At 50.3% G+C, this 17,700-nt stretch overlaps 1 protein-coding gene across 1 annotated transcript in view; it reads left to right on the top strand.

Moving 5' to 3' along the window:
• LOC147096877 (cation channel sperm-associated auxiliary subunit gamma-like) overlaps positions 1-17,700 on the top strand; it is a 297,982-nt gene that overhangs the window by 57,931 nt on the left and 222,351 nt on the right. Inside the window, exon 5 of the mRNA XM_085973141.1 lies at positions 10,985-11,156. Within this exon, the coding sequence (XP_085829267.1) occupies positions 10,985-11,156 (172 nt within the window). The remainder of the gene's footprint in view (positions 1-10,984; positions 11,157-17,700) is intronic.

Raw genomic sequence — 17,700 nt, 5'->3', positions numbered from 1 at the left:
GGTAGATGCAGAGAGGATGGCCCCGATTTTCTGCCAGCCGTCGGGCGGGTTTTCATGCGGGCGGGGGCCGAAAATCGCCGAAATAGGGGGTCGCAACACCCCCCCCCGCCTGATTCCTCGCCCCGTCCGACTTTCAGACCGCCATTTCTCCGCGACCCGAATCAGTCCCGCCCGCCGCTGGCGGGACTGGCCGTCGGGACCCTGATCACCAATTATTGGCATGTTTAATGCCATTTTAGGGTGCCCTTGCGATTTTCAGGGGTTCCCCACGCTAAACACGCCTGCGGGGAACCCCGCTGATGAAACCTGGCATGAAGCTTGCCGGATTGCTTGCTCTCAGCTGCAGGTCATTCGGGAAAGCTGCGATTTAAAGGGACAGCATTTGTATGTTGAAGGACCTTGTTGTTGCAGGTTTGGGGCTACTTCTTCAAGGCTTAGGCACAGCTGTGGAAGGTTGGAGCCTCACACACTTCTCCAATGTGATCTCCTGGGAAGCACCGCTCGGCACCCTCACTCAGCGCTTCCTCAGCGGAGGCATCTACCAGAAGCATGGGACGCCTTTTTTTCCTTCCCTTCTTGCCATTAGAGGATCTCCAGCAGCAGAGGCGGCAGCAGCAGAACCAGGAACAGCAGGATGAGCACCAGGCTGCTGCTCACTCACCTGAAGCTGCACAGGCCAGAAGGGCCAGCGCTTGGACGTGGCTTGAGAGCACCTTGCTGCGCATTAGGGGGCCATGCGGACCCGTATCTGCACTGGCAGTCCTACTCAGAAGGACTTCCATGAAGGTCTGGTTTCTCTGTTCAATAGATGGCCAACGCTCCTCAAGAGATGTCATTCTCTTATGAGCACTCACCATGTTTTCCATACCCTGGCGAGTTATCTCCTCCATGGAGGTTGCCAACCTTTCCGTGGTGATGCGTTCCTGCGCCAATGACTCCACAAAGGCTCTGCTCATGGTCGCTATGGACTCCTCCATTCACTCCACACTCGCAGCGACCCTGGAGACAAAACCTGCCAGAGACTCCTGCATCTGTGCATGAAGATCCATCACCTCTTCTCTTGCGGATGGACCCAGAGGCAGAGGGTCGACATGCAGCGCAGCTGAGCTGAGCTGGCAGAGTCCTGCGCCCTCCGATGAGGACTCTCCACTGCTGTCCCTGTCTCCAGAATCTGCTGAGGCTCACTTGTGAGCTGTGAAGAACCAGGTGACAACACTACTCTATGTCCCGAAGGTCCCCCCGAGGTGTGAGTGTCTGTGCTGGTGCTGGGTGCGCTTACTTCTGCTGACGCTGTGCCTTCAGAGGTTGGAGCTTCCTCTGAGGAGTCTGGCTGCACAGCCTTTTCCTCCTCCACAGTGGGGACGGGGGCTCTGGATGGTCCTGCGGGGGAGTAGAGGAAGGAGTTAGAGATGTGATGCCAAGGTGACATGCACATTCGAGTTGACATCTGCTGACACCTGCATCCATGCAGCCTTGGTCTCAGTGGGAGGCCTCTTCCTGCCTGACCTAGGGAAGAGGACCTCCCTGTGGGCCCTAACCCCATCCAATAATGCCTGCAGTGAAGCTTCGTCGAATTTGGAGGCAGTTCGGGGTCTGGCACTGGCCACAGCTGCTGTAGGCTCCTCTGCCATCCTGTATGGTTCGTTTGGAAGCCAACAGAGGAAGCAGTGCTTGCTGTGGACCTTGAAAGCACCACAAATGATAACATCATACTGTGGGGCTTCCTGACTGGAAATGGACAATTAGCAAGGCTGCCCACACACTGGAAATTAATTGGCCACTTGAGGGAAAATTGTGTGCAGCTGGCTGACCCATTTTTTGTGTGCCAGAACCCCACATTCGGGGGAATCCGACCATTTCCCACACAGTCCACAAAATCGGGCCCAATGTTTCCCCTCCTGGGCAAATCTAGAACTCGGGGGTATCGTTTCAGAATAAAGGGTCACCCTTTTAGAACTGAGATGAGGAGGAATTTCTTCTCTCAGAGGGTCGTAAATCTGAAATTCTCTGCCCCAGAAAGCCGTGAAGGCTGGGTCATTAAATACATTTACAGTGGAGATAGACAGATTTTTGCAAGATAAGGGAGTGAAGGGTTATGGGGAGTGGGCAGGGAAGTGGCTTTGAGCCCAAGATCAGCCATTATCTTATTGAATGGCGGAGCAGGCTTGAGGGGCGCATTCCTGCTCCTATTTCTTATGTTCTTATAATTCTCAACAAAAATACATTCCGTTGAGAAACAAAAACTCCATGGAAAAGTGATCCAACCGTGGCTAACTAAAGAAGTTAAGGATAGCATTAGATTAAAAGAAGAAGCTTATCATGTTGCAAAGAATAATAGTAAGCCTGAGGATTGGGAGAGTTTCAGAAACCAGCAAAGGTTGACCAAATAATTGATAAAAAGGGAAAAAATAGAACATGAGAGAAAACTAGCAAGAAATATAAAAGCAGATTGTAAGAGCTTCTACAAGTATATAAAAAGGAAGAGAGTAGCAAAAGTAAACACTGGTCCCTTAGAGGCTGAGACAGGAGAAATTATTATGGGGAATAAGGAAATGGCTGAAACGTTAAACAAATATTTTGGGCTGGATTTTATCAATGGGGGCGCGTTGGGGGCGGGACTGCTGGTTGTCGGGTTTCACTCCCGCCCCCAACGACGTCCGGCCAACCCACGCTATTTTCCCTTTATTGAACTTGTTAAGCCCGCCCTGCGGGCTTAGCTGGCCAATTAAGGGAAAGCCAAGAAGCTGTCAAACACTGACAATCTCTTTTCTTTGGTGAGTCCTTGTACTCAAGACTCACCAAACCTCTTTCCTGAGCAGAAATCAGATGGCTGTTGTATCGGAGAATGCAGCAGCCATTCTGTCATCTCTGCCGTGGAGATGAGGAGCCTTCAGATCCCCAAGGGTTGAAGCCTGCAGAAAGAAACAAAGGTAAGGAAACTTTTTCTAACACTTTACACTCACCTCTCATACTTACCTCTCCACACTTGCACCCATCACTCACCTCCACAGCGGACGTTTCGACCCCTCCCACCCCCGCAGACCCACTGCTCACCTCGCTGACCCTGGCGGGGTTTCCCGACGTCGGGAAGCCCGCACTTGGTAAAATGGGGATAAGCCTCTTAAGTGCCTGTTAACTACCAGTGTCTAAGCAGTGAAAGCTTTTAAGAGTCCGATAATCCTCTCGTGCCTTGTTGTAGACCTCTCCTGTTTGAGCCACTCTTAATGGCTCATTATACAGGGGCAGAGGATAGGCTTTGTCACCTATAAGCCATCCGTTGACATAATTTTCATCCCTGAATACATCTTGCCAACTTCCAGCATATCTTAGATTAACGTACATGATCCTTTGCATATCATCACACAATCTGTGCATTCAGGGAGTGGAAGCCCTTCATGTAGAAGTTGAGGGGGTTTTCTAAAAGAGTTCACAAAGCAACATGGGTACTATCTATTGCACATTGAACTTTGGGAAAGCCAGTAGCCCTGTAAAACTGGATAGCAGTTTTTCACTGCTGCCTTGCTATGTTGCCAAATAAATTTCATTGATGTCCTGTAAAGTGCATCCCATACTCCCCCTTTCCCCCAGCTGATATTACATAGATCCCCCATGGCTGATAGAAATAACACTGTGCCATAAAAGTTGATAGGCACAGAGAGACCAATGAAGGCAGATGATCTTGGCTGCAGATCCTTGGAACAGAGAAGGCTAAAGGGAACCTTTAAGGATTTGTATATATGTGCACCAAGGTCTCTCTGCTCATCTACACTATTCAAAATCGTGCCATTTATAGTATACTGTCTTTCCATATTAGTCCTCCCAAAGTGCATCACTTCACACTTCTTCGCACTGAACTCCATCTGCCATGCTTCTGCCCATTTCACCATCCTGTCTATGCCATCCTGAAGTCTACAACTACCCTCATCACTATCAACTGCATTGCCAAGTTTTGTATCATCTGCAAACTTTATAATGCTGCTTCCTACACCTGAGTCTAGGTGGTGGGGCTACATTGTTTGAAATTTGTGAATTTATGGCCATGGGAAGATGCCAGCATTCTATCCAGTCCATTGGCGATTTGATGAAGGAGATGTGCCCAAGGACAGCGACCTTCTTATTCTTTTGTAGGGCAGAATGTCTCTCTCCCCCCAAATGCAGTGCCTTAAACTGCACAGTAAGAGACTGCCTGATCAATGAATACTGTTTCATAGTTCAGATGGACCTGAAAATAAATGAAAAGGATGTTTTGTGGCATCAGAAGAAATGCCGATAAGTGGGCCCTTCCTTCATAGAAGGCATACCTCAATGTTACTGTCGATTTGCTATACCCTAAGTGAGAACAGTTACACTGTAGGAGTCGCTGGAAATCAACAGACTACGAGACTTTCGTAGCAGCAAAGAAAAACGCGTGTTAGCTTTATTAACTCTCCGCATGGACTGAGGGACTTGGCCTCGTCGCAGGGCTATGACGTCATCACACAATCGACGACTCTTAAAGGGACCCTGCCCCGATAACCCAACCAAGTTCCGTACATAACGTGGAGCGATAACAACATTGGCTATATGTGGTAAACCACTGTTTGTATACTGTTTGCATTCCATTGTGTACATGCCTGGACATGCCTCGGCTGACTCCTCCCACAAGTCCTAGTATAAAGGTGGCTGCTCCCCAGCCCTTTGTATTTCTGGACCGGTCGACCACTCGAGGCAGACCTCCATTCTTTTGTTAATAAAAGCCTTTAGTTACTCTTCTAACTCTCAGTCTTTTATGAGTAATTGATAGCGCATCAATTTTATTAACAAAATTTTTATAATGGAAAAGATCCTCACACCAGCATGCCTGGACTTAAATCATCGGGAGGCGGACTCATCCACCAAGTTTACTCACTGGCTTAAGTGTTTCGAAAAATTCCTGACCGCCTCCGAAGCAATCAAATCGGAAGAGGACAAACTGGATGTCCTGACCTCCAAAGTGAACCACCGAGTGTACTCGGTCATCCAAGACGCGACCTCATACGCGGATGCTATCAAGCTCCTCAAGGACCAGTACACGCGCCCAGTGAACAAAGTGTACGCCAGGCACCTTCTGGGGAGTCGTAAACAACAACCTGGGGAATCGACCGTGGAATATCTTCAGGCACTGTCCGTGCTTGGCCGGGCCTGTGGGTGTAAGGATGTAAAGGCCGCCGTGTACACAGAGGAACTTATCCGGGACGCTTTTGTAGCGGGCCACAGATCCAATTACACCCGACAGCGACTGTTGGAGCAGAGTGACCTCAACCTCAACAAGGCCTCTGAACTCGCACTATCATTGGATGCAGCCTACCAGGGCATGGATGCCTACTCCTCTGCACCGTGGACGCCGCGGGGAACGACAGCCTGGGACACGGTAGGACCGCCTCATAGCGCCGTGCCACCCCAGCCACACCCCAGCAACGGCCCAACTACCGCAGCAGTGTCCCAAGGCCAGACAGCAGTGCCCCAAGGCCAGAAATGCTACTTCTGTGGCCAGGCAAAACACCCCAGAGCGCGCTGCCCGGCGAAAAACACGATCTGCTCGGGCTGCGGGAAGAAGGGACACTACGCTAGCGTCTGCAGGGCCAAAGCCACCCCGAACCCCAGCAGCGCCGCGTGTGGGCCATGCGGGCCGCCATCTTGGGCCTCCTCGGCCATGTGCGAATCACCGGTACAGCAGCCATTTTGGACGCCTCCAGCCACATGGGGATCATGGACGCCGCCATCTTGGACGACAGCCGGGACGCAGCAGGCCCCCGACACCGCCTCATCTGATACCCGCAGCGACACACCGACCCCTACGCTGGCATCCGTTACACTGGACCAAGCGAGACCGCACCAACTGGCCAGTTCCACAATGGACATTAAGGTAAATGGTCACGATACAATCTGCCTTTTTGACTCTGGGAGCACGGAGAGCTTCATCCACCCTGACACGGTGCGGCGTTGCTCTCTCCCAGTCCTGCCTGCGCACCAGCGGATTTCTATGGCCTCCGAGTCCCAGTCAGCGGACATTGGCGGCTACTGCGTGGTGACACTCATAGTAGATGGGACTGTGTACGATAATTTTAAACTTCTGGTCCTGCCCGACCTCTGCGCTGCCGTTCTACTGGGGTTAGATTTTCAGTGCCACCTTAAAAGTGTTACGATGGCGTATGGTGGACCCCTCCCCCCACTCACAGTCCGCAGCCAGCAGCTTCCAAATTGCCCGCCGCGCACCAGGTGCAACCTCTCCACACTCCGAGTCACCCCCCCCCCACTGTTTGCTAACCTCACCCCCGACTGTAAGCCCATCGCCACAAAGAGCAGACGATACAGCGCCGGGGACAGGGTTTTCATTAAAACCGAAGTGAAGCGGCTCCTGAAGGAAGGGATTATTGAGGGCAGCACCAGCCCCTGGCGAGCCCAGGTTGTGGTCGTTAAGACCGGCGAGAAGCAGCGCCTGGTCATCGACTACAGCCAGACAATAAATCGCTACACCCTACTGGACGCTTACCCACTCCCCCGCATAGCTGATATGGTCAATCAGATCGCGCAGTACCGCGTCTTCTCGACCATTGACCTGAAATCAGCATACCACCAGCTCCCTATCTGCCCTGAGGACCGCCAGTATACTGCCTTTGAGGCAAACGGCCGCCTCTATCACTTCCTTAGGGTTCCCTTTGGCGTCACCAACGGGGTCTCCGTCTTCCAAAGGGAGATGGACCGGATGGTAGATCAAAATGCGTTGCAGGCCACTTTCCCATACCTGGACAATGTGACCATCTGCGGCCGTGACTTGCAGGACCATGACGCAAACCTCGAAAAATTCCTCCGCACCGCCCAACTCCTGAACCTGACATATAACAAGGAGAAGTGCATATTCCGCACAAACCGCCTCGCCATCCTTGGCTGTGTTGTGGAACACGGAGTCATCGGTCCCGACCCCGACCGGATGCGTCCCCTTATGGAACTCCCACTGCCCCACTGCCTCAAGGCCCTGAAGAGGTGCCTAGGGTTTTTCTCCTATTACGCCCAGTGGGTCCCCTACTATGCGGACAAGGCCCGTCCGCTGATCAAGTCCACCTCTTTTCCCTTGACGGCAGAGGCCCGCTTAGCCTTCCACCGTATCAAGGAGGACATCGCCAAAGCCACCATGCACGCAGTGGACGAATCCATCCCCTTCCAGGTGGAAAGCGACGCGTCCGACTTTGCCCTGGCCGCTACCCTCAATCAGGCGGGGAGACCCGTGGCCTTCTTTTCACGAACCCTCCAGGGCCCGGAGACCAGACACTCCGCTGTTGAGAAGGAGGCCCAGGCTATTGTGGAGGCTGTGCGTCATTGGAGGCACTACCTGGCCGGAAAACGATTTACCCTGCTCACTGACCAGCGTTCAGTCGCTTTCATGTTTAACAACAAGCAGAGGGGCAAAATCAAAAATGACAAGATCTTGAGGTGGAGAATCGAACTTTCCACCTACAATTACGAGATCTTGTACCGGCCCGGGAAGCTCAACGAACCCCCGGATGCTCTATCGCGTGGCACCTGCGCCAGCGCGCAGATCGATAGACTGCGGGCCCTCCACAATGACCTCTGCCACCCGGGGGTCACCAGGTTCTTCCACTTCGTCAAGGCCCGCAACCTACCTTACTCCATTGAGGAGGTCAGGACCATGACCAGGAACTGCCAAGTCTGCGCTGAGTGCAAACCGCACTTTTATAAACCAGACAGGGCCCACCTGATAAAAGCCACTCGCCCCTTCGAGCGCCTGAGCGTCGATTTTAAAGGGCCTCTCCCCTCCTCCGACCGCAACGTGTACTTCCTCAATATTATTGATGAGTACTCCCGTTTCCCGTTCGCCATCCCCTGCCCGGACATGACCAGTGCCACGGTCATTAAATGCCTAAATGACCTCTTCACCTTGTTCGGTTTCCCCAGCTATATCCATAGCGACCGGGGCTCATCGTTTATGAGCGACGAACTCCGTCAGTACCTGCTAACTAGGGGTATTGCCACAAGCAGGACCACTAGTTACAACCCCCGGGGGAACGGACAGGTGGAAAGAGAAAATGCGACAGTTTGGAAGGCCGCCCTGCTAGCCTTAAAGTCTAGGGGCCTTCCAACCTCCCGCTGGCAGGATGTGCTACCCGATGCGCTCCACTCTATTCGGTCACTGCTCTGCACTGCCACTAACGCCACCCCTCATGAGAAAATGTTTGTCTTCCCAAGGAAGTCCACATCGGGGACATCGCTACCGCCATGGCTGACGTCCCCAGGGCCGGTCCTACTGAGAAGACACGTGAGGACCCATAAAACGGACCCCCTGGTCGAGAGGGTCGACCTCCTCCACGCCAACCCCCAGTACGCTTACATTGTGTACCCGGACGGGCGGGAGGACACAGTCTCCATAAGAGACCTTGCACCCTCGGGGGCTGCAGTAACCCACTACCCACTACCACCCCCCCCACGATCCGATATCCAGCCCCAGCAGACGGCAGGCCTGGGTCCCGCGACCCGCTCAACATCTACGAGGACGACATGCCAGCGCCACAGCCTACGCGGGACTTGATGCCGGAAGCTTCACTACCCCCGCCGTCGCCACGCCGATCACAGCGGCAGACAAGACCTCCGGAGAGACTCCAATACACTAACTTTTAATACACTTCACCCCGCCGGACTCAATTTTAAACAAGGGGTGAACGTGGTAAACCACTGTTTGTATACTGTTTGCATTCCATTGTGTACATGCCTGGACATGCCTCGGCTGACTCCTCCCACAAGTCCTAGTATAAAGGTGGCTGCTCCCCAGCCCTTTGTATTTCTGGACCGGTCGACCACTCGAGGCAGACCTCCATTCTTTTGCTAATAAAAGCCTTTAGTTACTCTTCTAACTCTCAGTCTTTTATGAGTAATTGATAGCGCATCACTATACATAGTGAGTTGTGTTACTGTCCCTATGTGGTCTCCGCCACAACACTATTATTCCCTTGATTGTGCCCCCTCTATTCGAAAGAAGCCAGATGGCGCATTGACATAAAGCGGGGGGGGAGGCGGGGGGCGTGAAATTTGCTTGCACCGAGCTCTTCACAGTTACTCACAAAACAGTACTTGCAGGAAAAGTGGCAGGCAAATTACTCTGAGAAGTCTGGGCAGGAAGGGATGCGCTCAGGTCACACGGATACTATTTCCACTGGTCAATCTCAAGCTAATATGTTCATCAAAATTTTGTTTACAGCGCAACCATAGGGAAAGAATGAGCACCAGAGGTGGGCCAGCTCCACTCAAGCAGCTGACTACATTTGAGGAGGTGGCACTGACCTTGTGTGACAGGAAAACTGCAGAGGAAGTTGGAGAGGGTGAGTCTGGAGTTCAGGTGTTCCTAACCAGCAAGTATCATCCACTAGCTGCGATCCATTATATTGTCACTGCCTTACCCAATCCTCATAGCAGGGCCCACATTCATTACTCACCTGCAAGAGGCACTAAAATTGTATCACCTGTATTGGAAGCTATTGTTTGGGAGATACGTTGTAAATCTTACTGGTTGCCTTTTCTTGCAGATCCTTCCTAGCCTAAGGCCTGTCACCAGCAGAGGCACTTCACAGAACATTGCAGCAAGCATCCCACCGGACCCTAGCATCAGCACGGCTACCCTACAGTGTAGTTGTTGAGTTCAAAGAAGGAGTACTGGGTAAAACACAACACACAAGCGAGGAGGAACAGGTAGAGGTGGCAGGAAAGCATGAGGAAACTTCTGTCCAGGCCACAAGCTTTCACAGTTTGCCAGTAGAATGGGCAAAGGCTTGGTATCTTTCGGAAGGGAGCTAATGCAGGAGCAGAAAGCTTTCAAAATATCCTTTGAGTATGCCATTAGCATTACCACAGCGGCAGCTGTCGTAGAATGAGTAGCAGTGCACCTCCGACGTCACTGCAGTGCTGCAGCGGGGATTTGTGCACAAATGCAGAACATCATGGAACAAGTGGCATCTTCATGCTCCTCTTCAACAGAGACCCAAATATGGCATTGAGAGCTCAATGACTTTATTGGTGACATTGAGAATTTGGTCACTCAACTATGGGAGTCTGTCACTGCTGAATGAGGCAGACTGAGTGATTGTTTAGAATGAGTAGTGATGATGCACATCGGAGATGCACTGATGGAAATTGTGGGGTATCTAGCAGAGAAGGGAAGAGTCCCACAAGGCTACATTCTTTGAAGGAGAATGCATAAGTTCGCTCTGCACCCAGGCCCCTCAAAGGATTGTCAGAATGTACAGCTGAACATAGCATCAGTGCATGTGGGTCCAGCTGTTGCAGGGCCATTTCTGACCATGCACTCAGAGGATCCAAGCCACAAATATCCCAACAATGCTGCAGATCCTTATACCAACCTACCAAAAGTCGCCTCTTCCACGTGGGGAGCACTTTGGCAGAATAGGACAATGGAGAAGCACGGCTATTGACATGAGTACATGAGAACCATCAATAAATCCATCTGTATTTATATTCTAGTTACATGAGGTTTTATTTGGTCAGGAGATTGAAAGGGTCTTAGTGATAGTATAGGGTAGGACTAACATAATTAATATGCAGATGGAATGTGCGGCTTATGGGGGTTATAATGGGTGTGCTTTCATTGTGGGCCCACATGGCAAAAGATATCCTTTAATAAAAATAGCTGACAGTCAAGGAGTTTTACTCCACTCAGCCTTTCTGAATATTAACTCCCTCTAAATAGGCCTCCTTTTTTTCCTCTTTCTCCTCCTTTTCGTACTGGGCTGCAGATCTCTGGGCCTCTTTTACCAAATGCATATCTACACCTCTTCTGAATGCGAAATGCATGCAGCATACGGTGATGATCCTGCTCACCTTACCTGGACTGTACAGCAGCATCCCTCCTGACCAGACCAAATACTAGAAGATTTGCTTACATTATGTTCTGTACACTTTAACAGTTATATTATCACACTTCATATCTGTTGTATTTTAGGTGAGCATTGACAGCTGTTGGATTGGCTCCCTTAGTTGTCCTCAGGGGGTGTACTCAGCCACTGTGCATGATGCCGTTGCTACAGAAAGTATGCTGTTTATTCGGCAGAATCAGCTAATGTATTATTTCAAAGGAAATTTCACCTTACTTCCCACTGTGGATCAAGAATCAGGTACGACCAGCCCCTATTCAAACTTACTTTAGTATTAAGAACATGTGGGACAAGGGAAATGTAATTGGGCTGACTCAGAAGCAAAAGGATTATCCTGATGTAGCATATATTCATATGTTTCCATCAAATATATGCACAACAATCTGATATTTTCAAAAGATTTGAGTAAAGTCACAAACAGAAACTTTCTCTTCATCTTTACATCTTTCACATACTCCTGGAGTGAGTCTGGCTCACAACTCATGCTGGAGGAAAATCAAGAAGGATGATGACCCTTTAAAATGTTTTGACATCACTGACATTGTGACATCAGGAACATCGTTCACATGATGCTTTCCTTCTCAAGGTGTAAATGTTAGTATATACCTACTGTGTTAGGGTTGGGATTTATTAAAACATCGGCCTCGATATTAACGGGTGGGTGGGAAGGATGTGGGGGTGCCTGGTAGCGAGCGCCGACTCCGGCCAGGCTGGAGACTTGGAGGCCCTGCTGATTTTAACGTCAGGGTCTCATTTAAATATCTCTTCGTTGACTCCTGCCTGACATTCAGCCAGTTTAACTGCCTAGCTGGAGGGTAGGAGTAGAAATTTAGCGGCAAGGGGCACCCATGGGGACGGTCCTTGGTAATCAATGGAAGGAGGGCTTTGCAAGAGATTGGGGATCGGGGGTTTCAGCGAGATCGGGAGAGATGCCGGGCTGGGGAGGCCCAGTAACTCCTTAAGGGACCTAACAGGAGTACTCCTGCTTCTCCTGGTCCACAAGGAGTTCTAAAAGGAGCAGATCTTTAATACTAATCGTGGCCAGTTGGCACCTTCCGCCTTGCCGGGCAGCCAACAGCGTGGGACTCCCTAGTGTTCAGTTAATTCTACGTCGTGGCACCGATGATGTTAACTAGGCCGCCGCCCGCCTTTTGTGGGAGCCTTGTCACTAGCCTGATTTGGGGCAGTAAACATTTAAGCGTCTGGGAAGGCGGTGGGTTAAAGCCGGAAAGTAGAATTTTAAATTCTAACCCCTCCCATGCACCATGTGTCTCTGTTATTGCTTTATAAGTTTTTTTTTTGAGACCTACTCATTCTTGGTTTAAACACTGTAGCAAATAGTCAGGGTATGACCATTGCTTTTCTTGATATATATTAATGACTTGGACTTGGATGTGGGTGTACAGGGCACAGTTTAAAATTTACAGATGACACAAAACTTAGAAGTATAGTGAACAGTGAGGAGGATAGTGATAGACTTCAAGAAGACATAGACAGGCTGGTGAAATGGGCAGACACATGGCAGATGAAATTTAACGCAGAAAAGTGTGAAGTGATACATTTTGGTGGGAAGAACGAGGAGAGGCAATATAAACTAAAGGGTACAATCCTAAAGGGGGTGCATGAACAGAGAGACCTGGGGGTATATGTGCACAAATCATTGAAGGTAGCAGGGCAGGTTGAGAAAGCAGTTAAAAAAGCAAACAGGACCCTGGGATTGATAAATAGAGGCATCGAGTACAAAAGCAAGGAAGTTATGAACCTTTATAAAACACTGGTTTGGCCTCAACTGGAGTATTGTGTCCAATTCTGGGCACTGATCTTTAGGAAGGATGTGAAGGCCTTAGAGAGGATGCAGAAAAGATTTACAAGAATGATTCCAGGGATAAGGGACTTCAGTTAGAGAAGCTGGGGTTGTTCTCCTTACAGCAGGGAAGATTGAGAGGAGATTTGACAGAGGTGTTCAAAATCATGATGGGTCTAGACAGAAAAAAACTGTTCCCATTGGTGGAAGGGTCGAGACCCAGAGGACAGATTTAAGGTGATGGGTAAAAGAACCAAAGGCGACATGAGGAGAAACTTTTTTACGCAGCGAGTGGTTATGATCTGTAATGCACTGCCTGAAAGGGTGGTAGAGGCAGACTCAATCATGGCTTTCAGAAAGGAATTGGATAAGTATCGGAAGGAAAACATTTTTGCAGGTCTATGGGGAAAGGGCGGGGGAGTGGGACGAGCTGAAGTGTTCTTGCAGAGAGACGGCATAGGCTCGATGGGCTGAATGGCCACCTGTGCTGTAACCATTCTATGATTCTATGAATTAATTTCTCCCTCCCATCAAGACATGATGTAGTGTCCTACAGAGGCATCAGAGAACCTTTCCTCTCTTTGCAGCCATCTGGACATTTACTGCCAATTCTGTACAGTCCCTTTGATGTGAGCCCTGACTGAATGCAGCCTCCCTTAAAGAGGTGCACTGATGCTTTAAATAGTGGCTGGAAATTGCTTCATCTGAGTGGGCGTTGTAATGTATGTACCTTTAAGGGGGAGAACTACTTTTTACAGCTCCTGTATCCTGTAGTACCGGCAGTGACCACACCTGTATATAAACCTGAGTAGTGATCTGTACAGTCAGTTGCAGTTTGAACCCTCATTCAGTAAACACCTGTTGATCGTTCCCTGCAGTCTTTTGTCTGAGTATTGAAGGACACAACATTAAGATACCCGGATCTAACATTGGCGACGACAAAGATTCGAACCTACCTGCAACTCTGCATCACCTCCCAGGGATTCGCTCCTGGAGAACAGTGGAAGGAGGTCGAGTCCAGAAGCACAGGCATCGCAGGGGAGGCTGTCGAGAGCCAGGCTTGGCTTTCCAGTCACGGTGGTCCAGCAAAACGGGCTGGCAACAGGTACTGCGCAGACTGTTCCCGGACAGCGGCGGCTAGAGTCGACCGAGCGGCACAGAAAAAGGCCGAGCAGCATCGACGGGGGAGAGAGAGAGGGCAGAGCGCACAGGGCGCAGCCGGTGTTCCAGGGCCAAGCAGCGTCAACGGGGGAGAGAGGCGAGAGAGAGCAGAGCGCAGCCGGTGTTCAGGACCGAGCAGCGTCAACGGGGGAGAGAGGCGAGAGAGAGCAGAGCGCAGCCGGTGTTCAGGACCGAGCGGCGTCAATGGGGGAGAGAGGCGAGAGAGAGCAGAGTGCAGCCGGTGTTCAAGGGCCGAGCAGCGTCAACGGGGGAGAGAGGCGCGCAGGAAAACGCAAGGCGCTGCCATTGCCACGAGGACCGCAGAGAGCGGCATTGGCAGCAGCGCAGTCGCAGCGCACGAAACCCACAGGGCGTCGCCATTTGCCACGAGGACCGCCGAGAGCGGCGTTGGCAGCAGCGCGGGAGACGCCATTTCAAGCCACAGCGGGGAAGAAAGGAAAGCGCGGGAGACGCCATTTTAAGCCGCAGCGGGGAAGAAAGGAAAGCGCGGGAGACGCCATTTTAAGCCAGTCTAACCACACCCAAAAATGCCGAAGAGTGGCAGTATCACAGTGTTCGACAATGAAGTCGAAGATTGGACGACATCTGTCGAACGCATAGAAGTATACTGCAAGGCGAATGAAGTGCCAGATGACAAGAAAGCGCTGGTACTGTTGAATTCAATGGGTGCAAAAACATATGGCTTACTACGAAACCTAGTAACCCCAGAGAAGCCAGTAGAAAAGGATTTTGAAAACATAGTGTCAATCCTACAGGACCACTTAAACCCCACACCGCTGCTGATAGCAGAAAGATTTAAGTTTCACAAAAGGAACCAGCATAAAGATGAAAGTAATGCTGAGTATTTAACGGAACTGCGCAAGCTATCGAAACACTGCCAGTTTGGAACGGGACTAGCAGATACTTTAAGGGACAAGTTTGTGTGTGGGCTTCAAAGTGAAGGAACCCAGAAACGGCTTCTATCAGAAAAGGATCTTACGCTGGACAAGGCTTTCAGCATTGCAGTATCACACGAAGCAGCCGCACGGGGCGCTGCAGAGATACAACAGAGACCACAAGAATATGGCACAAATGAAATGTCATACGGAACAGTGAAGTGCTATCGCTGCGGCAGAACAACACACGACCATAATGATTGCTGGTTCAAGGACAAAGTGTGCAGACAGTGTGGAAAAGTAGGACACATAGCAAGAGTCTGCAGGTCGGGAAAGAAAACCAGCAGCAAGAATCTCCACAGGAGAAGTACAAGAAGGTACATAAGGTGACAGAGAGTAGTTCAGACGAACAGAAGAGTGATACAAACTCCGGAAGCAAGGAGCTGGGTTGTCTGAAACTACATAATGTGATCAAAACGGAGGATCACCAAACTATCTGGGTCACGCTCAAGATAGCAGGAGTCCAAGTGAAAATGGAATTGGACACAGGATCAGCCCTAACAGTCATAAACCGAAGGGACTACAAGCGGCTATTCTCACATATACCCTTGAGAGATACAAAGATTGCCTTGAAGACGTACACGGGGCAAAAAGTCTACCCCAAAGGAAAAATAAGGGTGAACGTTATATATAACGGCAAGGAAACACCAAAAATGGACCTATATGTATTGCCAGATGGAGGACCATCACTACTACGACGTGAATGGATCCGGAAGGTACAGCTAGATTGGCATTCCATACAAACACTGACTGTAGATGCCAAAAAGGATGACGACGTCACACCTGGACGACTGTCAAAAATGCTAACTGACGCACAAGAAGAGTTCCAGCAGGGACTCGGAACACTAAAAGGCATAACAGCAACGATCAAAATAGAGAAAAATGCAAGCCCAAAGTTTTTTAAGGCCTTATGCGATCCGCCCAGCCGTCGAAGCAGAGCTGGAAGGTTTGGAACGTTCAGGAGTACTGTCCAAAGTGGACTGGAGTGAGTGGGCTACACCCATCGTTCCTGTAATGAAGAGGTCGTTGAGTAATACGCCTGGGGAACCAAAGAAGGTTCGCATCTGTGGGGACTTTAAGGTGACAGTGAACCCAGTCCTTCACACTGTACAATATCCGCTTCCGCGGATTGAAGATATTTTCGCCTCGCTATCTGAAGGGAAATGCTTCACTAAGATTGATCTGGCCCAGCCGTACCTGCAAATGGAGGTAGAAGAAGCCTCAAAACAGTACCTCACGATCAACACTCATAAAGGTCTCTACCAATACAACTGGCTGGTGTTCGGGGTAGCATCAGCTCCAGCTATTTGGCAAAGGGCAATGGAACAAGTTCTGCAAGGGATTCCAGGGACCCAGTGTTATTTGGACGACATCCTGGTCACGGGCGAAAATGACAGTGATCACCTCGCCAACCTGGAGCAGGTGCTCACTAGATTGAAGGAATATGGGCTCCGAGCTAATCGCCACAAATGCGAGTTTTTCCAGAAGCAGATCTCGTATTGTGGCCACGTTATTGATAAAGAGGGGTTACATAAGTCCCCTGAAAAGATTGAGGCAGTAGTCAAGGCTCCAGCACCGGAAAATGTGTCACAACTGAGGTCGTTCCTCGGGCTGGTGAACTACTACCATAAGTTCTTGCCGAATTTGTCTACCGTACTACACCCACTGAACATCCTGCTGCAAACGGGGGTACCATGGAAGTGGAGTGATGAATGTAAACGAGCTTTCCAGAAGAGCAAAGCATTGATCACATCAAAAGAGGTGTTGGCTCATTTCAACCCAGCACTACCAATTCGGTTGGCATGTGATGCATCACCCTATGGCATTGGAGCGGTGCTGTCGCACAAATTCCCGGACGGCTCGGAGAGGCCAGTAGCCTTTGCATCTCGGTCACTAACCTCAGCCGAGCGTAACTATGCCCAGATTGACAGGGAGGCCCTCAGCCTAGTGTGGGGAGTGAAAAAGTTCAACCACTATCTGCACGGGCAGAAGTTCACCAACCACTTGTCTCCATCTTTAATCCAAAGAAGGGCGTTCCGGTGATGACTGCGCAACGGCTACAAAGATGGTCCCTTTTTCTAGGGGCGCACCAATATGAAATCGAGTATAAGGGCACGAAACAGCATGGAAACGCTGATGGGCTATCACGCCTGCCACTGCCTACTGCGGAGGAAGCACCAGCAGTGGATCCTGTTGAGATATATCATTCGACTATAATTGAATGCTTGCCAGTAACTAACGCTGGTATAGAGAAGGAGACCCAAAATGACCCGACACTGTCTCGGGTATATGATTTGACGGTGAAGGGATGGCCAGCACATGGCGACTCACTGTTGCCAGCATTCTCATCCAGAAGAGAACAGCTGTCAGTATGCCAGGGGACCTTGATGTGTGGATCCCGAGTGGTAATTCCACCCAAGTTAAGGGAGAGAGTGCTCAATGAGCTTCACGAAGGTCATCTGGGAGGGGTGAAAATGAAAAGCCTTGCTAGGGCTTATGTGTGGTGGCCGGGGATTGATCAGCAAATCGAGGACCTGACAAAGAGCTGCTCAGGTTGCCAGAAGGTCCAAAATGCACCACCATATGCCCCTCTACACCCATGGGAGTGGCCCTCATCTCCATGGCAACGGGTGCATATTGATTTTGCTGGTCCATTCATGGACTCAATGTTTTTAATAGCCGTGGATGCGCACTCGAAATGGCCTGAGGTCATCAAAATGTCCTCCACCACCACGGAGAAAACTATTGCAGTCCTACGGACCATTTTTTCCAGGAACAGCTTGCCAGAGCAGATTTGCTCTGATAACGGACCACAGTTTGTGTCCGAAGAGTTTCGAAGATTTATGAAAAGGAATGGGGTAAG

Source organism: Somniosus microcephalus, chromosome 34 (genome assembly GCF_052327205.1).
Source record: "Somniosus microcephalus isolate GS21.2 chromosome 34, FLI_Smic_1.0, whole genome shotgun sequence".
Taxonomy (NCBI): domain Eukaryota; kingdom Metazoa; phylum Chordata; class Chondrichthyes; order Squaliformes; family Somniosidae; genus Somniosus; species Somniosus microcephalus.
This window is presented reverse-complemented; position numbering and strand designations above follow the sequence as displayed.